At 38.1% G+C, this 25,956-nt stretch overlaps 1 protein-coding gene across 1 annotated transcript in view; it reads right to left on the bottom strand.

Annotated features, from left to right (window-relative positions):
- Positions 1-25,334, bottom strand: part of LOC138305663 (phosphatidylinositol phosphatase PTPRQ-like) — a 37,032-nt gene extending 11,698 nt beyond the window's left edge. The window contains exons 1-7 of the mRNA XM_069245960.1: positions 25,098-25,334; positions 15,278-15,580; positions 12,842-13,021; positions 10,624-10,973; positions 5,347-5,491; positions 1,915-2,064; positions 187-333 (exon numbers count right to left, since the gene is read on the bottom strand). Of these exons, the coding sequence (XP_069102061.1) occupies positions 187-333; positions 1,915-2,064; positions 5,347-5,491; positions 10,624-10,973; positions 12,842-13,021; positions 15,278-15,580; positions 25,098-25,149 (1,327 nt within the window). The 5' untranslated portion in view covers positions 25,150-25,334. The remainder of the gene's footprint in view (positions 1-186; positions 334-1,914; positions 2,065-5,346; positions 5,492-10,623; positions 10,974-12,841; positions 13,022-15,277; positions 15,581-25,097) is intronic.
- Between the last annotated feature and the right edge of the window lie 622 nt (positions 25,335-25,956).

Consider the following 25,956-nt stretch of genomic DNA (forward strand, 5'->3'; position numbering starts at 1 on the left):
TTAAAAAGTGTCCCAGAATAAACATGAAGATGAGATACCATACGCGTTATGTATGCTAGGCATTTACACTGACGCCCAGCTATTGAACAGCATATATACGGAAGTGTCCGTTCGAGACCACACATTGACATTTTCATTAAGGAAGAAAATATACTAAAGATATGATGCATGCGCGCTGACACTTACCCCTCGAGACAATAAAGTCATACGTCACCATGGTATTGTTAGGATCTGGCCACGAGATGTTGAGGGCACGGTCACGTGGGGTAATACTCGGCATGACGGACGAGAAATCCACCAGCGGGACGAACTCCTCGGGGATAGGACCGACATCTCTCAGGATAGGTAGGGAATAAAAAGGCGTCAGGGTGAATATCGTAGCGAATTGAAGTTAATAATGTGGTATCACATGTTAAGAATCATAATTAATCATGCAAATCTATCATTCACACGTCACACGAATTAAATAATTGTCGTTACTTTCAATTCCAGTCTTCATTGAATAAATTGTTTTACATATTTATATTTACATATGCCCCTAAATTGTCCATGGGTGGGGAGTTGAGTTCAAAACAGCGTAATCGCTTTGGCATACGTTTTTATGAATTCAAACCCAGTGATGGATCGGACTACTTCTAGTTAACGCTTCGATAAGTTACTTTATATTTTACATTTACATAGATGACAGAATTGCGTTTACTTCATGTTAAACTTAAAGACGATTTCGGTCTGATATTGGTCTCAAGACAGGTCCTAAGGCGGTACAGACAATGCTCAGTTGACAGTAGGGAATTTTACAATGGAATGTAAACAATGTTTCCTCGTCAGATGATGACGGATTTCATAATAACAATAAAGAGTTGTTATTAGATCTAATTAATTTTTTTATTTGTCATTAAAATATAATATGTGTTCAAGCATTGTAACGGTAATCAACATCAAAATGTATCGCTGGTCGGGGGCTACATGTACAACTAGAGGGAGAGGGGGTGCTGTCCTGAGAAATGTTCGGGGAATTCCATAGTTACGTCAGTATTCGTGTACGGTCACGCATCAAACCTCAATATAGAGAATATCAGATTGCAGAACAATTTTGGGAGTTTCAAAGCAAACATTGGGTTACAGATCACGTACAGGTATTCAGAAAAAAACATTATCCGAAACTTTGTATTAAAAATAGGCTTAATGTACACAAACCATGTAAACACCTGCCTATCCTCCGTTCAAGAAAATGAAAGTTGTGATTTTGAAGAATTAAGTCTTCGGATCTATATCGCGTTCGTAGACCAATACATACATAACAAACATTCAGCAGTTCAAAGGTCATAACATTAATAGGCTAGGCCATAGAAACTCGGTCGAAAATCAAATATGGCGACTCGCCCCACTTCGGACCGCGTCACTACTCTGACAACGACATACCGGTAGTTGCTCCGCCTCGGTTATCACCATTTTTCGAAATGGACATTACTCATTTATGATCAAATTGAGAAAAAAAAACATTTTAAAAATAATTGAAAGATGTCATTGTTATATTTTAAATCAAGCTGCAGCTATAAAGTTTTACAATCGGAACTATATCTTCGGTCATCCTGACTACCGTAGTTACCCAACTTAGCGACCAATGCCGTTTCAAATTTGACAACGAACGTAAAAGTAGACATTTTATGTAAATATATATAGATTGAACAGTATTTTTATTGCGTTAAAGGTGGTATGAATGACATTGGATACAGATATATTCTACATGTAGCGCTAACATGCTACATTGAATATATCTGTATCCCATTGCGTTCATATCACCCTTAACGCAATCAAAACACTATTCAATCTCTATTTGGATACCCAGGGATGAATAGAATTATTTCCCTTTGAACCGTTATCACCGCTTGGAGGCGCTGTATTGATACCTACCTTGTGTCGGAAGTGACGTATTTCCCCGGTTGTCCTTCCGGTTCCGTTTGTAATTGTTCAGGTCTATGATCAACCAAGGGGTATAAGGCCCAGTCTTCTCGTTTATTCTCGCCCCAACTCTCACTTTATATATTTCGTCCTTGTATAAATCTGCAGCAAAGAAAGACAAAGTCACGTAAAATTGTGATAATAATATGGCAGATGGTCCTAAAGGGCCCAGCCAGATGTTTTAGTAACCAAATACAGAATTATATGCAATGTGAAAAAGAGTTTTACGTACATAAAACGAATATGTACCATATGATAAGTTATTTCCCTTAATTACTGTTGAGAAAAAACGTTTATTATGAAAATTTTGTAAACCAAAAAACATCTACCAAAATTAACATGTATAATTTCGCTAGCCTTTGTCAATGAAGGATATCGAGCGCAGGCGAGTGTCTAGGCTCAGTTAAAACCGGAATAAGGGCGTTAAACTCAATCAATCAACCAATCAATCAATCAATGAGAGACGTGTGTTTTGGCGGGATTCTGTCAGTGAACAAACTAGTAAGTTGCAATTCCACGGTTGCTATCACTTTGTAAGTTTCGTTACAGTACAGGGCTACGTAAATGACATACTGACGGGTATACGGTAACGTTGTGTCAGTTGGATACAGGGTCGTTTTCATTTATTCTGAACAAACGGTTCGGCGGTTTGTTAGTCATTACTTCAAGTATAAATCCTAACAGACCTGCAGTTTTTGATACAGGCCTGTGAGGACTTTGTCAAGGGTCGACAGAAAACAATATAAAATCGCCAGATCCGTCTTTAATTCATAAACGAACAACTACATGTAGGTTCAACCGCATAACCGATAATGACCCATGTGTTCAGTAACACAGGGAGACGTTAATCCAATGATATTAGATCTCGATATTGAGAAACTTCTGATTAGCAATAATATCGAGATCTGATGCCCGACCCCTATATGAGTCTTCGTAAGTTACGCCCTCGAATTAGGGCGTAAGTTTGACGCTAAATTACGAAGTGAAAAATTACCAGAATTTATATTTAAAAAAAAAAAACATGTATAGCGTGAATCAGTAGTTATCCATGAACACAACCAGCTATATTAACTGGTATGACAAAATATAAATCCACGGGATAATCACACATTTCATAGGTGACCTAATCTAGGTTAAATCCTATTCAAATTTTCGTCACTTCCGGTTTATCAAGTTATAGCACGGTGTATCAAGTGGAAAGATAATATTAACAGTGGTAACCAAGGTTGTTTATATGCACAGAAACAAGTATGTTTTATCAGATCTGATTGATTCTGGAAATATTTATATAAATTAATGCATTTTAGTCAAAATACTGCAAGATATTGATTGCAATTCCTGATTGCATTTGTCACATGTTTATCTTGAACAACATTCTTTTTGTTAATATACCAAATAGAAATATCATTGTTATGAATACTGTTTAGATGTCGTGTAAAAAAGCATTTCTAACAATGAAAGAGTTATCTCCCCTGACCCAACAGACGATTGAACTCCTATCGATGTGATATGTATTGTTCTTATTGCTTATTGTGTGCATTGGCTTACTTTACTGCTAAAAACCATTTGATAACTGACATTCAGTTTATAACAAGAACAATAATATTTAGATACGTGACTGTGGCTACAAAAATATCTCACATGATTCTCCATTGCCGACGGAAAATTTGGAAGCAAATGGTCATGTAAAAGTTTTTGTTTTTTTTTTTAAATTTAAGTTAAGATTTACGATTAAATGTAAATTTATGTTAGATTCAATTTATAATAAAATTGGAAGATTTATCTCTCTCTTATATTTTCATTTTGAATTTTTACAAAGGATATTGTTTGTAATCACGAAAGAGTGTGACTTTGCATACTGTCAAGCGCAATGCTAGATCTTGTTGTGATTTCCGTTTCCTGTTTACAAGAAAGTTTTCCAAATCTACATATGGATGATTTACATAGATTAACGTTATCGAGACATTTCTATCACAAGAGTTCAATTCGTGAACCCGTTCAAGCTGCGCTCCGTATAAACACTACACAAATACATATGTAAACCTATGTTAACAATGAAGAACCATTTCGTTATTTTGTATCGTTGTGATAGTCAACTTATTTGAATTAGATTGCTCACTGTCAGGAAATGGTGACAATTATAGATTGATGATCAAATAATAGAAATGGTGATTGAAACTCGTTTCGTATTCATATTTTAAATCTCCAAAGTCATTTCAGGTAAATTACACATATATACCTTTAAAAGATATGATGACATTTAAAGGGACAATTCGGTGTAAGAGTACATTAAAACTTGCACATATTTCGGGAACAAACCCGTTCTAATAGAAATTAGATCTGTTGATTTTACTGTGATATGCCAGAAAAGTCCACTGTAGTCAATTGTATGTGAAATGTTCAATCGCCATTACACATAGCCTTGTATGCCAAACCCTGACCCTTGCCTGTGTAATAAAGAAGTTTTTGTCTAGAACTACTCAAAACGCTCTTACAACTGTGTTAACATTATTAGATGCATGTTCTTGTCTAAAAATAATTTCATCAACTCCTCAGTAGTTATGTATTGCATTTGTTAAACGTGCGTGACTTTGACTCGGGTAAGGATACAGCGTACATGTTGTACCTGCTTAATCGTATTGATCAACGATTTGGAATTTCAATGTTATTAATCAAAATACTTAGCAATGTTGTGGAATTTGTCACTCTTTCTTGTCATACGTTTCACAAGGAATGTAGAACAATATATTTATGTCATATTTTGCTTCGTGGTTATGTAACGAAATAGCCTCACTGAATTGTCCCTTTAAACGCGAAAGGTACGTAAGTGATTCTAAACAACGACCAACATTACTTATATTGTCTGGGAATTCTCTCTAATTATCTGTAATTGATCAGATCGTCTTTCTCGCTGACGACTTCCAACAACTTACCAGGTAGACATCAAACGCCAACAGGTCTAGTCTTACAACTATCTGTTACCATAGCAACCGCAATTAAAACGATAGAGCAATTTCTATGATGTTTTGATGTTATTTTGATTGGGCTCTCTTTCCTCATAGCGATGACTGTAGAATGTATCATTTACTATGGATAGTGTTTTGTGCTGTGTTTCACTTTCGTGGTTGTATAATTTACATCTATTACGACATTGTACGGTGGTGGTTTTTATTGCCGCCAATTATTTCTACTTCCTACGATGAACAGGAGAGCTTGATGCCGACATCTACAGCCACTATATAACTCGGCAAGGTTAGGGACACATCAGCATGATGTTTCAATGGAAAACAAAAGACCATACAACATAACAATACACAGAATGTAAACCTTTAAAGTGTATATTAGCGTTACCTGTGATGAGCTTACCTGTAATGGTGAGCTTACCTGTAATGACGTATCGCAGCTTGTCCCCTTCGGTGAGCACAGAGCACATATCCCCCCGCCGGAGCCCCTTTCTTCTGTACTGGAGCTTATATCCGGTCACATGACCAAGACTCTCCACTGGTGGCCGCCATTTTACAAGGATTTTCTGGAAATGGCATATATAATCGTAAGTTTAGACAATATTGTACTATATAAAAGTATACAGTACAAAATATATCATGAGAGGTTGGATGCGGAAACAAAAATCGTACATTATTACCATATCGAAGAATAGTTTGTTCCTCTGCGCTTTGAAGTCAATAATTCTCAGCATATCCTCATTATCCTGTGGCTTTAGATTTGAATTCGTAACTTAATTCATGTTTTTGATGATGTTTCAGATCATTAAATCTTATTTACAAGGAAAATGTAATTTAAGAGGATATTTCAGGTTTTCTTTCAGACAACAACACTCAACAACGCGTACGCACGCCATCCCTACAACTAGCAGGTAAAAACTAATTTTCGTAGGATATCTCAAATATATTTCGGAACATTACATATATATATATATACACCCTGATACGAAATATTTAAAAATATTGTAATAATTATTCTGCTTGCCTTATTTCAAACAAGAGATCCCAGAGGGATCTTGGCGCCCACCAAAGAACGATCTTTGTCTGACAAAGGAAAGAGGGATCTTTTCTCTTCTTTTCAAGCTTTTACTACATATTACTACACATGGAATTTCAGAAAGATCCTTTGACTGCTTTCTGAGATATATAACAGTAAAAAACTTCAATCCTGTCGGCCATCTTGTTGGCTACCTGTCGGCCATCTTGTTCACCGATCGGTCCTAAAATGCAATATGCACAACTAGACCCCTAGAAGAACCTGCACATACAATTTGAGACAGATCCCATCAGTACATTCTTAGACATAGCGGAAAAAAAACTTCAATTGTCAAAATCCAAGATGGCGTTCTGTCGGTCATCTTGTTCACTGATCGGTACCAAAATGCAATATGCATAACCATTAACCAGGGACCTAGGGGAACCTGCACATGAAATTTGAGACAGATCCATTCAGTACTTTCTAAGAAATAGTGGTAACAAGCTTCAACTATCAAAATCCAAGATGGCGTCCTGTCGGCCATCTTGTTCACCGATGGGTCTGAAAATGCAATATGCACAACTAGACCCCTAGGGGAACCTGCACATGCAATTTGAGACAGATCCCTTCAGTACATTCTTAGACATAGCGGTAAATAAACTTCATTTGTCAAAATCCAAGATGGCGTTCTGTCGGCCATCTTGTTCACTGATCGGTACCAAAATGCAATATGCATAACCATTAACCAGGGACCTAGGGGAACCTGCACATGAAATTTGAGACAGATCCATTCAGTACTTTCTAAGAAATAGTGGTAACAAGCTTCAATTATCAAAATCCAAGATGGCGTCCTGTCGGCCATCTTGTTCACCGATGGGTCTAAAAATGCAATATGCACAACTAGACTCCTAGGGGAACCTGCACATGCAATTTGATACAGATCCCTTGAGTACATTCTGAGAGAAATAGCGGTAACAATCTTTAACTATCAAAATCCAAGATGGCGGCCTCGCGGCCATCTTGTTAATCAATCGGTCCCAAAATGCAATATGCACAACTAGGGCCCTAGGGGAACCTACATATGAAATTTGAGAAACATCCCTTCAGTACTTTCTGAAAAATAGCGGTAACAAGAATTGTTAACGGACGGAAGGACGGACGGACGGAAGGACGGACGACGGACCACGGACAAAAAGCGATTTGAATAGCCCACCATCTGTTGATGGTGGGCTAAAAATTAACAATGGTAATTTAAAAATGTAAACAAACAGAAAGAAAGTGAAATAGCATGAAAGAGATATTTTGATTAATTGAAAATAAAGAATAAAAGGAGAATGCTATGTGAAAGCCCTCCTGCGAGAGGACAAGATTTGTTAATTCGTGTATGAAAATAAAATATTTTGGTGGTTTTTTTTTAAAAATGGTTTTTCTTTCAGTTATACCGATTTCCTCAAACCGACATTTCGCTGGCACTATGACAGGACGTGTCACGCAGAAAGTGGCATAAGAACAATGCTGTGTTTGTCCTCTATTTGTGCTCTATAGATCATTTTCAATATGGCGCCTGGTGGCGGTGGACGTGTTTGATGTGCTGTGCTGGTGGTAACTTATGAAATTTAAATGTGTTGAACTGTGATTTTATGGATTTTTAGCACATTAAGTGCATATTTTAAGACTTTTGCATTTCAAGGTTCTCCGGTGTGGGCCTACGGGGTCTTTTTCCACTCGGCTGGGTGTACTTTTATGTGTCCATTTTATTAGTTCATTGTTTTTTTTTTCACTTTTAGCGTTTTATTCACATTACCCTGCTTTTATATACACCCTGCTGTAGCTGATTGTAGTGCCATTGACTTTAAAATAAAAAAAAACTGTAATAAACGACAGCGGAGTCACGAGACACACATTTCCCGCGTTTTGTCATCAAACACCGGAACTTCGGCATCTATTTTTTCCAACATGGCGGCCTCCATATGTACAAGGGTCAGCAGATCTCGCAGACCCCCAGCAACCTATACTCCCAGTAAAGATAAAGCTTTAACCTATAGACTGAATAAACGTGCTGCTTTAAAATAAGAAAAATAAATACCAGTAACAGAGATTTTAATTGTGAAAAGACATACACTAACGGCGGTATTGTTCTGAAATTTTCCGCCACTGCCTATGAATACTTTCGCGCGAATATGTAGACATCGCTCAGATCTAGGATTGAAATTTCAACAATCAGACAAGAAGTAGACGATTCGAGTGGTCTATGCATTAGTGAAACATGGAAAGTTGCCCCGTTAAACACCAAACATGTATCTAGGAAGTCTTATACAATCAATCTTTACCATACCACATCATCAGCCCTTATAACGGCGGAGACATTGGCCATTTCGTTATACACTTTAAAGACACTTTGGATAATATTTCAGACAGCTCTTTTAGAAAATCCAACGCTGAAATACTCAGTAGGTGCTCAGAGCTTCTTGCCGGCACGCGCGAGACGAGTTCCAAAGGGAAGAACGCGTCGAGATCTATCACGTGAGCTCTCTCGGACACTATAGATAACAATCCCGCCGAAAAGCAATTGGTCATGTCCTCGGGGCCTACATGTAACGCCATATGTGACAATGCTACAACCACAACATTCATGGATATCAGATTCCACAGAGACCTACTGCTACACTTAGTGACAGCTCTACCTTACAACGATGCACCAAATACCTAACCTCATTCTACGACTGCCTCGGTAGTTGATGAATAAGAAAATGGGAAGATGAGCTAAAATAGAGAGACATGCCTTATACGAAGACATAAAGAACTGTGCGAGGTTACCGTCTACTGGCATTATTAAACTAGAATACAAAATCAGAAAGCTAGAAGACTCAAATAGGTTATTCAGGATTACGATCGGAGCCTGCAGCCAAAATGGATTTCATTATAGTCCTACGCTGTTCCAATATAACACATCCTCTACTCCAGTAGCTAGCTCCAGCAGTATGTCAACACAGAACACACTACATAACTCCCCAAGATGAAGACCGTTTCTTAAAAAATTTGAACAAACTGTTTTTAACCTCAAGTTTTACTAGATTCATGACCAAATATCCTCAATTGAAGATAGAAGAATCATAACCAGAAAATTACATGATGCAGAACTAGTCAACTTGACTCAGCGCATCGAACGACTGGAAGATAATTTCATTCATACGATACCCTGCACATTGTTCAACACATTAAACACGTACCCCCCTCCTATTTTTCGTCAGGGGACTCCACTCTACAAAAATAAACAACCTCCTGCTAGAAAACAATGTGGTGATAAGAGAAATCATCGGCATGCAGTATTTCAGGTGGCAGACGAGATTATAAATAGAGTTTCAGACAATTCCCTACGCAACAGTGAAGAGAATGTGCTTATAAATACGCCCCTACAGACAGCAACGTGCAACTCGAAGTCATCGATGAAGCTGAACCCATGGACTCAGATCCGACCCATAACCTCAAACGTCAAACACCACAAGATCCCACTAAAGGCCATGACGTCATGTAGACGAGTGCTACAACTCCTTGCCCGAGTCTTTTTTGGAGGACCGCCCAACCTTGAGGTCACCAACATAACCTAGTATAGAGTTCAAATTACATAAAACAATTACAAAAACTATAAAAATGCCATTGACTGTATAGGGGAACTCTTCAATACATCCGACATCATATGTCTACAGGAACACTGGCTCTTTCATCGCGAATTGCACAATCTATCAAATACAAACAAAAGATTCGGGTGGACACGAAAGGCTGTAGATCAACATAACTATATCTACACAGAGACCCCGAGGTAACGGATGGGTAGCTATTCTCTGGGGTAAAGAGATAGATCATACAGTAACTCCAATAGACGAAGGAAATCAGCGCATAACCTACATTGAAGTTAAGGGAACATCGTCCATTCCTCGTCATAAGTGTATATGTGCCTGCTAGAAACACCTCATCCGCAGAAGACGAATACGACGATTGTCTACTCATCCTAAAGAGATAACTACGCAATACGCCAACTCGCACGATCTGCTCATCGCTGGTGACATAAACTGCGATTTGACTTACAATTCTAGGAATTCAAAGGGAAATTACGCCTATTCATGGAAGAATGTAACCCATCCACGTTGTCTACATAACCTACTTTCGAACATCCAAACGGCAGAGAAATACGACCATTGACTACACCCTCATCCATCAATCATACATATCGCGTCATGGTCTACCGCAAATAACGAGGATCAGCAAATAGGTAACCACGGTGTCAAAGTATAAAAGTAAGTTGTGTTTGTCTCGTTTGGCGTTTTGGCGAGGGAACACTATGAAGAAGACATTGACATTTCAAATGAAGATACCTGCGTTTGAACATTAGGACATTGTAATACATATAAATAGTACAAAGTGGATTACTCGTGCGGTTGTAATAAATAGCAGAGTTATTACCGAATAGGGCGGGAAATGGATGTATCTAAAAACAGTTGGTTCATCTACTTGTTCATAGTTAAAAAGGTTGGCCGAATTCATAATTCATGGGAACTTGAGATTAAGGAACCTGATTTTTTTTATTTATTTTGATGTTGATGTTGTTGTTGTTGGTTTTTTTGGAGGGGGATTTACCCTCGATGTAAATTAACACAACTTAATGAAAAGGATTAATATACACACCGTGGTGCCTACAGCCCTGACCGTGACGTTACTCGGAGATCTGTCCACAACTTGTGATTCTGTAGTAAAGTTGACGGCCGAGATTTCGGACATCTTTCCCTCCACACTGACCGTCCGTATGCTGATGGTATACGTAGAGTTAGGACGTAGGTTGTCGATAATGTAAAACCTTTTAGTGACGTTGATCGCACGCTCCTGATTTGGCCGTCCGTTCGTCCACATCACGTGGTAAGTGCTGATATCTGATTTCTTCATTCTAGGACGCCGCCATTTGACCTTCGCTATTGATGACGTCAGAGATTTGACCTCTACAGTCCTTGGTTTGGCCACTAGGTCTTCATCTCGATCTACTATTACGAACATTGTATCAGTTACATTACATGTAAAGAGGCATTGAGGTAACATTTCTTAATTTAGGACATATTTTTTTAGTGTAGCATGAAAAATAGATATTTCTTGTACGTGCTTACGTGGTAAGTTATCAATGAGCACGTAAAATAAAAAAAATCACATAAATACAGGAATTTACATAAACGGCTACGTGATATGATATTTATCAAACGAGTTCAATAATTTGATATGCCAAGAGCCTTTAGGCGAGTGGCATATCAAATTGCTGAACGAGTTTGATAAATGTCATATACTATAGTCACGAGTGTAAGATTCTATTTATAACATAACTTTTATTAATAGAAATACGAGTAAAACTTTATAATATATTTCGTCTCTATATAAAATAGTAGAAATCTGGCTCTGTTGTGACGTTTCCGTCTACTGATACAATCATGCGACGTCATATATAGATTACACGTCAAAACTACATGTGACGTCACAATGGTGTTGTAACACATGTGTGTTACGATATTTCTGACATTGCCTATGACATGGCTGGACGGGACAATTATGTGATAAACGCATTTTTCTTGTCACCTCTTGTCGTATTACTACCCAACATCATAATACATATATAGTGAAGTACTATGATATAAAAGAGCAGTTTGAACATGCTGGACACTTATATTATCTCTGTAATCGAACTCTACGAAAGGTTACAGTATGGGTTCCAAATAACTAGCAATTTACATTTCAAACAAACAAATATTTTGACTTTTCTTCCATGCAGATTGGGGTGAATTATTTTTAATGAAACAACTTTACCAAAGATATCTCTAGAAAATGAACGACGACTTCAGTTATGTAAATTAAGTGGGTAGAATCACGGTGTTTGACATAAAAGTGAAATTGGTTTTAGAGTGTCCTTTAAGGAAAGTAGTTATAAGTATATAAAAAGATGTCAATATACACAAGGTTGTTTAGAGTACATGTGCCGACTTTAATTAAGGAATAGAGTTTTAGTTTGTTGCGGCTATGAGGGTATTATAATAATAATAGAGCCCGTGTAAATTTCATGTTACCCGGCGAAACCTCAACAAAATAAATATCTATTCCTTATATTTACAGTTTTTCACTCAAATTAATATCATTTTTTCTCGTGACAGGTGTATATTTTTTTGTATTGAAATATTCATATTTGATCTTTCCCATCATCGTCAACGAATTCGTTTGATCAGATGATTGTAATCGATCCATTCATATGTCCCCACCAAAAGTGACCCCACGTTGCTACGCCAGCGATTATTCCCGTGACAATAGAATCACCGCACGTGTTGTACTATCATTATACACTGATAAGGTGAATACTAGAAAGTATAGTTATTGAGTCCATGTCAGTGCAAACTGTAAATATAATGTTATGAATCCGTTATTGTTAAGAAAATAAACACATTATCACGATTTATTGGAATACGATAGTATTGATGTGTGAATTCGTTAAATCATGACGTTATTGATTCCTAGGGTTTAAATTTAATAACAGATTAGTATTATCTTAGTCAAATCATTACCGTAAATAATCAATCTTTAACATAGGTTAATGTCCATTAAACCTAAATATTTCACCTGTAACCAAATGTCCGTAACCGAACATAATATCACTATCAAAGTTAGAATCCTTTGGCATAGTTACTGAAACAATAAAGGTGACATTCAAAGCAAATTATTGATTAATGTCTACATGACTTTATGTACCACGTGGCCAGTCTCCATCTAAAGGTATAATATAACTAATTTGTCAATCAGTATCAGTATGTATGATTAAACAATAATGCACAGGTAGTCAAAATAATAAAATGTTCAAGTTCAAGGGCAGACAACTCACATTCACAGTCAAAGTAACACTTATCTGAAGAGGTGGTGGTGTTGTACATTGTGCCGTTCAGATACTTCCGGGTCTTTGTGCGTTGTATTGTTCCTTCCCCGCACGTGACAGAACATTCCGACCACGTGCCCCATTCTCCCCAGCTCCCAAGGAACATGTCATTAGTTCTTCCAAACGGACCTAAATAGAAAGGAATATGTCACTCGTACGGGGTATACATACACATGTACTACATTGATGTATGTTCCGTGTTTTTGGACGTTTCTAAGGCATTTGATAAGGTATGGCACGAAGCTCCTATATATAAACTAGAGAATATTGGTATTAAAGGAAATTTACTTAATTGGCTTAAAAGCTATCTTAAAAATAGAAATCAATTTGTTGTTTTAAATGGTCAATCATCAGAACGTAGGTGCAGACGACACTTCTTTCTCTTCAGAAATTAATAACCCACACTGTATTAATAAGTTAAATAATGATCTTTCGTCTCTCTCAAATAGGGCAAAGCGTTGGTTATTAACTTTTAATGCAACGAAAACAGAACCTGTCATATTCACCAAAAAGCGCACTCTAAACAACCCTGATCTTCAGCTCAATAATATCACTATCAATCACGTCAACACACACAAACATCTTGGCATATCATTATCTGGAAACCTAAGCTGGCATGTGCATATATCTGATATTGTAGCAAAGGCTAATAAAATATTAAACATATTACAGTCATTATCGTACATAATACCACGGGTCGGTCTTGAAAAGCTATATAAATCTATGGTAAGATCCATCCTAGAATATGGTTGTATTCTATTTGATAACTGCAATCAGCATGAATCCAACCTTATTGAAAGTGTTGGAAGCGACGGGCTGCTCTAATCTGTACAGGTGGGTATAAGGTAACAAAGTATACAAAACTCTTACCTGAGCTTGGCTGGGAGCTACTAAGTGATAGAAGGAAGGAAGTATTTTAGACTTAAAATGTTATTTAAAATTAAACATGATCGCTCCTCCATATTTGAAATCGCTTTGTCCACTCCTTTCACATCGCACTCCAAACTACAATTTCAGAAATTCCAATACACTACTTCCAGTTCCTTCCAAAAAACATTCTATCACCAATCTTTCTTTCCAAAAACTATTAGAGACTGGAACAATCTTCCCGAACACATTAGGAATAAACCCACTCTTAACTCTTTTTCACAAGCACTATCAAAATTTTCGACTCAAAATCAAAGCCACTAAATACGTATGGGCATGGAAAAGGTAAAATCAATCATTGTAGATTAAGAATGGGCCTCAGTTCCCTAAACAAACATAGATTTTCTTACAAATTAACATCAAATAAATATTGTGATATCTGTGTAGACTCTCCTGAGGATGAAAAACACTTCTTCTTATTATGTCCTAGATTTATAATACCACGTACAAAACTAATTCAAAATATTTGTGAAGAGCTGGCTCCAAATGTCAGTCCTGACCTTATCATTAATCTCATACCTGATGTCTTTGTTAAAATTTTATTACATGGCTCTGAAGATAATACCGATTCATCAAACAAAATTATTTTTGATTCCGTTTTCGAATTCGTCATCGACTCCAAAAGATTCTAAATAATTATTTCTTTACACTCCAATCCCTCTCCCATCTGTATCTGCATCGCTCTCTCTCCCTCCTTCGCCTGTCTCTCTCTCTAAGTCTCACTCTCTTCTCTCTCGATTTCTTTCTCCCTCTCCTCTCTCTCTTTTTTTGTCATGGAATGTTTGTGTGAGTGAGAGTGTGTGCGTTATTCTAATGCATTGTCATGTATATATTGTATTGTCATATGTGTCGAGGAGAGCATTTAGTGGCCCTAGGGCTGTGTGCAATCCTCGTTAAAGAAATAAAGAATTAGAACATGTATTACATTACATAGTCGTTACTTTAGTTTGTATTAATTATATATCAATTTTTTTATCCAACCTGACATTTTCTTATGGTCTCGGCCTGCACAAAAAATCTAAACAAATTAAAACATCACTCCGATGTCTAAAATCAAAACATCAGAATCTATAACGAATCCCCAATTCCTACCATCTGTAGATGAGGTAGTATTTTTACCCATCAGAATCTATAACGAATCCCCCATCCTTACCATCTGTAGATGAGGTAGTATTTTTACCCACCAGAATCTATAACGAATTCCCCATTCTTACCATCTGTAGATGAGGTAGTATTTTTACCCATCAGAATCTATAACGAATCCCCCATTCTTACCATCTGTAGATGAGGTAGTATTTTTACCCATTAGAATCTATAACGAATTCCCCATTCTTACCATCTGTAGATGAGGTAGTATTTTAACCCATCAGAATCTATAACGAATCCCCCATTCTTACCATCTGTAGATGAGGTAGTATTTTTACCCATCAGAATCTATAACGATTCCCCCATTCTTACCATCTGTAAATGAGGTAGTATTTTTAACTGTAGCCGACCAGCGGCTCCGTTTCTTGCCTTTAGAAAACTTCACAGAAAAGGCATACGTAGTATTTGCCTCGGCGTCGGTAAACAAATATTCTGGCTTTACTACACGTGCATACTGATATTGTGTCTGCCCGCCATTTCGCGGTCGGTACCGTAAAGTATAAAATGTATCATTCTTGTCTCTTTGACGCTTGTGTTCGTCCCATGTGATCAAAATCTCGTGAGACGAGAGTACATTTGCTTGTAAGTTAGAGGGCGCCTTGAATGCGTCAACATCTGCAAAACAAAAGTAGAAATGTTTTAAAAATTTGAACATGTGTTTCTCAAGAATATCGTCAAATCATATTTTTCTATCTACATAATCTGCAAAATATACGTTATACAATAGAAAGTTTCGGTTTTGTCTACTGCTCTGTAGTGGTGGCGAGTCGTCATAATGACATCCGGTCAAAATACTCAGACACGGAGCGCGGGTCACTCAAAAATACAAGTGATACTTCACTATAGGTTATAAATAATGATTAACACATACAGCAGTCCGGCAGTAATGACTTCCAACATGTTACACCAATTCAAATCTAAAGTGAACAAACTCTGGAAGAAGAAACTGCTAAGTCGATCGCGCTAAACCAGGAGGGTGTCTGACATTTAATTAAAAACCGATTGACTGGTTGATAAATTGGTTGCGTGACAAAGACCTGTGTCATGTATATGTACATCCGTTATAATCCGACATCGGATCCGGCATTTAGTGCTACCCAATTATATGTGATTATTGGCCAATCAGAATTCAGAGTTTAATAAACCTCGTAGTTTTCTCCCACACAGCATGTGTTTGTGGTTGTCTAACATAACATGGTGTCAGAAAGACGGGAATTTTTTAAGAAATGGAACAATTTAAACCTCCAAACGCCTATGAGCTTTGATGGGGCGAACCTTAGCGAAAACTGGAGACGTTGGTCTCAACGACTTGATGTATACCTTACAGCGTCAGGCAGCACAGAAAAATCTGAGGCTACGCAAGTCGCCATCTTACTTCATACGATAGGGGAAGATGGAATGGAAATTTACAATAATTTCGTATTTGCTAACGATGCTGACAAACTAAAGTTGAAGCCAGTACTCGACAAGTTCCAGGAATATTGCAACCCAAGGAAAAATACAGTCATAGAACGGTATATGTTTTGGGAGACTAAACAAAAGGAAGGTGAGTCGATTGATCACTTTGTAACTGAACTAAAAACGAGGGCAAAGAACTGTGAATTTGGTGATCAGACAAACATGATGATTAGAGATAGACTGATTTTCGGAATAGATAATACTCGATTGAAAGAGAGATTACTTCGAGATTCAGCAGACCCTACGCTAGATAGAGTGGTAGAAATATGTAGAGCGTCGGAGGCGAGCGCGAGACAGATAAAAGAAATCAGCGAGCCTGGCAGTAGCCCCGGCATGGCGGTCCACGTGGTCAATAAGCGCGCGAAACACAAGCCTAGTAAACATCACCAGAAAACATCACAACAAAAAAGTACACATTCAATGAAATGTAGTAGGTGTGGAACTTCCCATAAAAAACGCGAGTGTCCAGCGTACGGGAAAAACTGTCTTAAATGCGGGAAACAAAACCATTTTAGGAGTGAATGTAGAAGCAGACCCAGTGAAAGGAAAAACGATGTCCACGACATATCTGTTCAAGAATGTGACGGTCTCAGCGATCTTTTTATTGGAGAGTTACAGATCGGACAGATCGGACCTGATGATGCAGCTATATACAACAAAGGTTGGTTCACTAATCTTAAGATGAATGGACAGAATATTAAGTTCAAATTGGACACTGGAGCTGAAGCCAATGTGTTACCATTATCATGTTTTGAAAAGCTGACCAGGAGACCCAAACTTCAAGAGACTATGTCAATTCTCTCAGCCTATGGTGGACATAAAGTAATACCTGCTGGCAAGGCACATCTCAGATGCCGAAACAGAGACATTGAATTTTACATTGCTGATGTTAAATCACCTCCAATACTTGGTTTATCAACATGTCAAGATCTACAGTTGGTTGAAAGGACAGATAGAAAGTCAGACATACACTCAGTTGTAAGGGAGCAAAGTCATAACCAGGACTTGAGCAAGTCTAAGCTTACAGCTGACTATGAAGATGTGTTCAAGGGACTAGGCAAGTTTGAAGGTCAGTATCACATTGAACTTAACCCGGATGTAAAGCCAATAATACATCCTCCGCGGAAAATTCCCTTCAGTTTGCAGTCGCGTCTACAGGAGACTTTACGTAAACTCGAGGCAGAAGATATCATCGCTGCTGTCGACAAGCCGACAGAGTGGGTAAACAGTATCGTGTTAGTAGAAAAGAAAAATGGATCTTTGAGAATATGTCTGGACCCTAGAGATCTCAATAAGGCGATCAAACGCGAACACTACAGGATTCCTACTCCCGAAGACATCTCCGCTGAACTGCATGAAAAGAAAGTGTTCTCAATTCTTGATGAAAAGGACGGCTATTGGCAAGTCGAATTGGATGAACCATCATCATATCTATGTACTTTCAACACACCTTTTGGCAGATACAGGTTCAAACGTATGCCATTCGGGATCAGTTCAGCTAGTGAAGTATTTCAGAAGAAAAACCAGGAAGTGTTTGGAGACATTTCTGGTGTCCAGATGATAGCAGATGACATGATTATAGCAGCCAAGGACACTACGGAGCATGACAACATCATAGTTAAAGTCATGGAGAGAGCAAGAGAAAGAAATATAAAGTTCAATCCATCAAAGATCCAGTTTAAAGTGGATACAGTCAAGTACATGGGTAATGTTATTACTCAAGAAGGACTCAAACCTGATGACAGTAAAATAGAGGCCATTATGAATATGCCCACACCCCAGGACAAGCCAGCTTTACAACGGCTATTAGGAATGGTAAACTATCTATCCAAGTATATACCCAACATGTCTGAAATTACCTCCCCTTTGCGAGATCTTCTGAAGAAAGATGTTGCCTGGACATGGGATGAGACACATGATCAAGCACTACAAGTGATCAAGAATGTTTTGACAAGAAAACCAGTTCTAAGCTTCTTCGATACAACCAAGCCTGTTGTGATACAAGCCGATGCATCACAGAATGGCTTAGGGGCTTGTCTGATACAAGAAGGGAAGCCGATTGCCTACGCATCCAGATCTCTCACATCATCGGAGAAGAATTACGCTCAAATTGAGAAAGAGCTCCTGGCTATAGTGTTCTCATGTGACAAGTTTCACCAATATGTATACGGCAGACCTGTTGAAATCCAATCTGACCATAAACCCCTTGAAACAATTACGCGGAAACCTCTCGCGAGGGCCTCACCAAGGTTACAGAGAATGTTACTGAGGTTACAACGGTACCAGATCAGTACAACATATGTACCTGGAAAGTACATGTACATAGCGGACACACTATCTAGAGCCTACCTACCTACAACAGGAGATGCTACAGAGCTTAACAAAGAAATGGAAGTGATGGTCCATAGCCTAGTAACAAGTCTATCAGTAAGTTCAGCTAGACTCGACCAGCTCATAAAGGCCACAGCAGAAGACACCGAGCTACAGGACCTTGTCACAATTGTAAAACGAGGTTGGCCAATGGTAAAATGTGAAAGCCCATTGTCAGTACGCCCTTACTGGACAATGAGGGACGAGCTTTATGAAGCTGGAGGACTAATGTTTTATGGGGAGAAGCTGATCATTCCTAAACAACTCCGACGAGAAATGCTCACCACACTTCATGAATGTCACCTTGGCATAGAAAAATGCAAATCCCGTGCCAGAGCGAGTATTTACTGGCCAAGTATGTCAACAGACATAGAAGATCATGTATCCAGGTGTTCTACGTGCAACCGATTTAAACCCAAACAGCAAAAGGAACCCATGATTCCGCACAAGGTTCCGGACAGACCATGGGAGAAACTGGGGATGGATTTATTCCAGTATGGTTCGAGAGATTATCTTGTAGTGGTAGATTATTTCTCAAAATATCCAGAGATCTGCAGGCTTGAAAACAAGACAGCCAACAATGTAATCATTCACCTGAAGTCTGTATTGGCTAGACATGGTATACCTGAAGTTATCATGTCTGATAACATGCCTTTCAACTCTAGAGAGTTTCGCGAGTTTGCAAGACAGTGGGACATAGAATTAGTCACATCAAGCCCTACCTACGCACAGTCTAATGGACTAAGTGAGAGAATGGTACAAACCATTAAAAACTTCCTCAGGAAAGCTGAAGAGAGCAACGGTGACCCCTACATTTCATTATTGGAGTACAGAAACACACCCTTGTCAGGGACACAGTATTCCCCTGCTCAATTACTCATGAGTAGGTGTCTAAGATCAAAGTTACCTACAGTTCGGGAAACATTATCACCAAAAGTTGCTCGTGGGGCTACAGTGCAGCTCAACTCGCGCCAAGATCAACAGAAACACCACTATGATAAACGCACTAAGCCATTGTCTCCATTGAAACATGGTGACTCTGTCAGAATAAGGACAGAAAAGACCTGGGAACCAGCTCAAGTACAGTACAAAAGATCAGAGCCAAGATCTTACATGGTAACGACGCCAGACGGAAGACATTACAGGAGGAACAGAAGAGACCTTCTTAAGACATCAGAACCTCCACCCATCATCATGGGCCCTGAACCAGAGGTTTCAGCATCATTACCAACAAAGCCTGATGTCCCTGAGGATAATTCGAAGCAACAGACATTGAACACCACAAAGACTGTTTCAAACGATGTAAGAACATCTAGCGGCCGAATTGTCAAGCCACCAAGATGGTTGAAAGACTACAGTTCATGATTATGTGTTGTGCATAGATTGGTGGTAAAGACCAATCTCAACGGTGAGTCATGTGCTAGAAACCTCTGACTCCACCCCATTCCAAGTGTTGTGTATTTGTTTGATTGTGTTACCCAGTGTTAATTCTCATTTGACAGTTATTGAAAGATAACAATAACGATTTTGTGTTTAACGTTGTTTTAATAGCCAAATAGTATCTAGTCAAAGTTCAATTAATGGACATTTAAAATGACATTAGTCATTACAGTACATTTGTACATTGAGACTTATAAAGCAATATTTTGTTAAATATTTAAAAAAAAAAAAAAGGAGATGTCATGTATATGTACATCCGTTATAATCCGACATCGGATCCGGCATTTAGTGCTACCCAATTATATGTGATTATTGGCCAATCAGAATTCAGAGTTTAATAAACCTCGTAGTTTCTCCCACACAGCATGTGTTTGTGGTTGTCTAACATAAGACCTGTAGGTCGTATCTAGTATCTGTAACTTTTGAAGAGCACAAAATATTATTCAGGACAGCACAGAATATTCAGGACCGCACAATATATAATTCACGACCGCACAAAAATATCATTCTTGGCCACACAAATTATCGTTCAGGACGGAACGGAATATTCAAGACCGCACAAAATATAACAGGGCCGCATAAAATGTCATTCATGACCGCACAAAATATAATTCAGGACCGCACAAAATATTTATGCAGGGACGCACAACACATCATTCAGGACGCGGAATATTAGGGACCGCACAACAAACGATCATTCAAGACCGCACATACTATTAGAATGACCTCTTTCTCCTTCCCATTACAAGATGACGGTTTCTCTTTTTGCTTTAATCATATTACTCCATAATTTGTAATATGGGGTCAAGGTCGTCGTAGGAGCACACGTTCTAAACATTAAATAGCGTTAACCGACATTCAGCTTCCGGTTTTGTCTAATTAGTGGTCAAGTGGGGTCGAAAGTCAAGTCATCCAATTCGAGTTGGGGCATATATTTATACGAAGCTTATGATCTGGTAGCGACCATATATACAAACTATTTAATTGTAAAACAAAACAGTACGACATTATTTTATGGATAGCTGATATTCGATTTTTATCATGACAAAAATTTACAGAAAACTCACTTTTGTTTATCTTTCTTTTTTTTATCAATCTATGTTGGAAAAAGAAGTTTGGTTCTGACATTAGTAATTCTTTATAAATGTATCGTAACGCCACATTTGTCATAAACATTAATATAGTGTGACGTATATAGAACAGGAATGGATAAATTGACCAGATAACAGTTTTGGAGTATAATTAACTTTTTCTGTTCTGTGGATCCTGTTCATCTCTCAGCATGAAGAGGGTTCCATTTATTAGAATAATGTGGCTTAGTGATGTGTGCTGCTCGGCAGCTTTCGTAAATGTGATTGCACTACAAAAGCATAATGGACTCGAGCTCCACTATAACAAGGAGACACAACACATACCACAGTCCCCAAAATGACACACATATTTTACACTCGCCACATACCACAGTCCACAAAATGACAGACATACTTCACACTAGCCACATACAACAGTCCACAGAATGACACACATACTTCACACTCACCACATACCACAGTCCACAAAATGACACACATACTTCACACTAGCCACATACCACAGTCCACAAAATGACACACATACTTCACACTCACCACATACCACAGTCCCCAAAATGACACACATACTTCACACTCACCACATACCACAGTCCACAAAATGACACACATACTTCACACTCGCCACATACCACAGTCCACAAAATGACACACATACTTCACACTCGCCACATACCACAGTCCACAAAATGACACACATACTTCACACTCGCCACATACCACAGTCCACAGAATGACACACATACTTCACACTCACCACATACCACAGTCCACAAAATCACACACATACTTAACATTCACCACATACCGAAGTCCACAAAATGACACACATACTTCACACTCACCACATACCACAGTCCACAAAATGACACACATACTTCACACTCGCCACACACCTCCTCAAAATGACACACATATTTTCATACCGCAGTCCCCAAAATGACACACATACTTCACACTCGCCACATACCACAGTCCCCAAAATGACACACATACTTCACACTCGCCACATACCTCCTCAAAATGACACACATATTTTCATACCGCAGTCCCCAAAATGACACACATACTTCACACTCGCCACACACCACATGTATGGGAGTACGTCCTTAAATGGCCGGAGATGTTGATAGCACGTTCGGTATATCTAACCGTCGGATGTTTGGAGGGAAGACCTCCCCCGTATGCCAAGTGTGTTTTTGAATGTCTGTATGTTTTGGGAGGCGGCAGCATATCCATGTTGTGTCTCCTTGTAACAATGAAACTCTCGCTCATTTTTATAGTGCTATATCTCGGAGGCATACCATCAAAGACACGGAACAACACACTTTACTCAGTCACAGTGACAACGGGTAAACCAGTCGTCCCATTCTCTTTATACTGAGCGCTAAGCAGGAACAGAAACTGACTCGGTTAGGTGACAGCACCGGCGGAGTATGTGATCAAATAACATTTACAGAGTTCCAATGTGTTTGGTGTAAACGTAGTTATAGGAAAATAAGCATAACCTCGATACTCCAGGGGTTCCGATCACTTACGATCTCTACACCCCTGGACTATCTCATCGTAAAACTGGAGGCAACAGAACAGAACAGGTAATTTAGTCCTTTGATGTACATCAAAAGAACCGTATAACGGTACACTGTGGTTGACTATGTGGCTTTGAAGTTGGGCGTCGCTCTCTCTGTAGTCTTCAAAGGAAATCTTTGCTGGTCTGTGATTGGTCAAATATTTTCAGCTGAGCTGCCTTCAATTTCACTATGAGATAGTCCAGGGGTGTAGAGATCGTAAGTGAGCGGATGTGTTTGGTGTAAACGTAGTTATAGGAAAATAAGCATAACCATGTACTCCAGAAGTCCAAGCGATATGTGTTTCGCGGAGAGCTATATGTTTAACAAAATCAGGCCAGGTTGTGATCGATCCAATCAAATGAACGACTGTCGGGGCTGCCAACTTTACAATCAAAGATATTTAAACAGTAGAACCAGTTTATATTGATGTCCTCAGGGAATTGGAAATCTCTTCAAATTATCCAGATTTCAATATAACGGAGGAGGAATGCAATGGGTATAAGGGATTATAATTCATTTCAAATTAAGCAATATTTCAATAGAAACGATTTCAAATTTCACTGTAAATAAAACATTGATTAAGAATTAACACGTCGGAAAAGAACAAAAACAAGCTTAGAGAATGCCAGACGAAGTCTAGATTCCGAGATTAAGGACCGTTCTACACGTTTATTGAGATAAAATCGTTATCATGATATCGTCGGTTAGTGGATTAAGTTCCCAGACAAACACATGTTCGGCGATAACGCACCTACACATGTACAAGGCGAACACACATCTCTCTTACAGGAACAACTCGGCTACTATACTCTACTATAGATTTTAGGAAACAATTATATCTTGTTAAATACCATTAACTGTTTAAATCTTTTACCGAAATGACTGCTTCCATATTTACTTCTTTGTTACGTTACTATGGGAACATATAGCATTGTTCTGTCTTCACTTGTATCCCATTATTATTCAGTATGTCGATTATTGGCGATTTTTAAAATGGCAGCGACTTTCAGAAATCGATCGTTATGTACTCAAAGAAATAAGGAAGAGACGTCATAGCCTCGAATTGGAAACAGTGAAACACGATCATCAACATTTAACTCAAATATACACATCTGTAAACATTAAAATCCAAATCTACTCGTGACTTAAAGGCACATGTGTTGTAATTTTCATACTCACGAATCAGGAATAGCTTTTGATATTTTATTCACCATCACAAATTTTCAATACTTACAATACAGAAGTTATGATTTTATACAAATAGCTCAGCATACGGTCAGACCATGAAGCCAAGTTGTTGACTACATTTTACAGTGTGGTATTAGGAAGTGTATATAAGGCATAAAGATAAGAATTTTACAGTGTATAAACTTGTAATTGTAATTAAGGTTTATAAGGCATCATACATTTATGTATCCAGTTGAATTATTTTCACAGCTTAATGCATCAAAGCTGATATGGTTTTCAATAGAATCCCGAAGAAAAACTACCATGACAACATTTTCACCTAGGTATGGCACATATAACTTTAACATTGCAACATTTTAATACAAAACGTGCCTGAACATTTAAAAGTCAAACAATAATCTCTATTGACCTTTGACCCTATACAGCTGATCAGTATAGTCAGTATCTATTGAGTATGACCTTGATCCTTGGTCCTAAATCCTGATCCGTATAGATAGTATCTACTGAGTATGTCCTAAAGCCTGAACAGTATAGACAGTATCTATTGAGTATGACCTTGATCATTGGTCCTAAATCCTGAACAGTATAGTCAGTATCTACTGAGTATGACCTTTCCCCCTGAAACCAGCTGTTTACAGTAGCAGTAATCGTGTCTTCAATGATCTTTGACCCCGGTGCCAGGTTATCGGTTAGTTGCCACGGTGATATCAGTCTATATTACGGATTTCGTTAGAAACTAACGTCTAGTTTTACCAAAATCTGTACACATGTTGTCTTCTTTTCTTATTTTTTACTTAAGTTTATATCTTTAATATCAAACTTTAAATCCTTTTTAACACATTTAAGCTATATTTTTCAATACGAAATAAAATGAACTTCATGAAATGTTTATGCATGAATGAGTAACATTTGATTTGATAACTTAGTAATTACTTTAGCACGACACATGATACATAAGATCAAATCTATTTATATAGAACATGAGTATTGCAATCCCGTAGATTGACTACCTACCTTGAATGGTCCCCCAGGATATTAAAAATACGAACGTAAACCGTAAATCCATTGAAGATATAAACTCAGGTTACTGTGTGACTTATATACCGGTACTACACACACCGTAAAACATTATCACAACCGTAATACTTCCATGTTAAACCTCCCAGACTCTTCACTCTACTCAGGAGAATTACAGCGCCTTAAGTCTCCTCATCCGGCTCACTCTGAAACATCTCTACACACCACCACCAAACACAAACCACATACACACGTAATGCACGTGTGCTTTTCCTTAAATGATTTGATTTCCAACCAAGACATTGAATCAAATTTGATTTTATCTGGGAATTTCCGCCAAATCAATAAAGGTTAGCGGAAGCATGTACACGTACATAAAATAAACAGGTTTGTGTCCAATCTTGTTCATCTTATTTATTTACGCGGGCGGGTATAAGCGATTTTAACTCAAAAGGCAAAAGTCAAATTGTAGCAGTCCTACCGCCGTCAGATCATAAACAATGGTTGTCGTTTGACAAATTATTTTATTTCTAATAGTTTGTGTGTATATATTCATGTCTAATTAATGCGAAAATACACGAAAATTAACACGAAAATTAACACGAAAATACATATAAAATAATTGTTACTTTTTGTTCTCTTCGCAATTAGTACTTTATTCAACATAGGGCATGGTGCCACAGATTTATTTCGGGATGCGATTAATATTTTCAGTCGGAAGTAAAATAAGAACTTCAATCTTTTCCATGATGGCAATAGTAACTTTTGTTACTATAGAAAAGTACTAATTTGTCTGCTCCTGCTTTAGTATATAACAGTACCAATAGTCGGCGGTGAAGCACCATTAACTGTTCGT

Source organism: Argopecten irradians, chromosome 13 (assembly GCF_041381155.1).
Source record: "Argopecten irradians isolate NY chromosome 13, Ai_NY, whole genome shotgun sequence".
Lineage (NCBI taxonomy): Eukaryota > Metazoa > Mollusca > Bivalvia > Pectinida > Pectinidae > Argopecten > Argopecten irradians.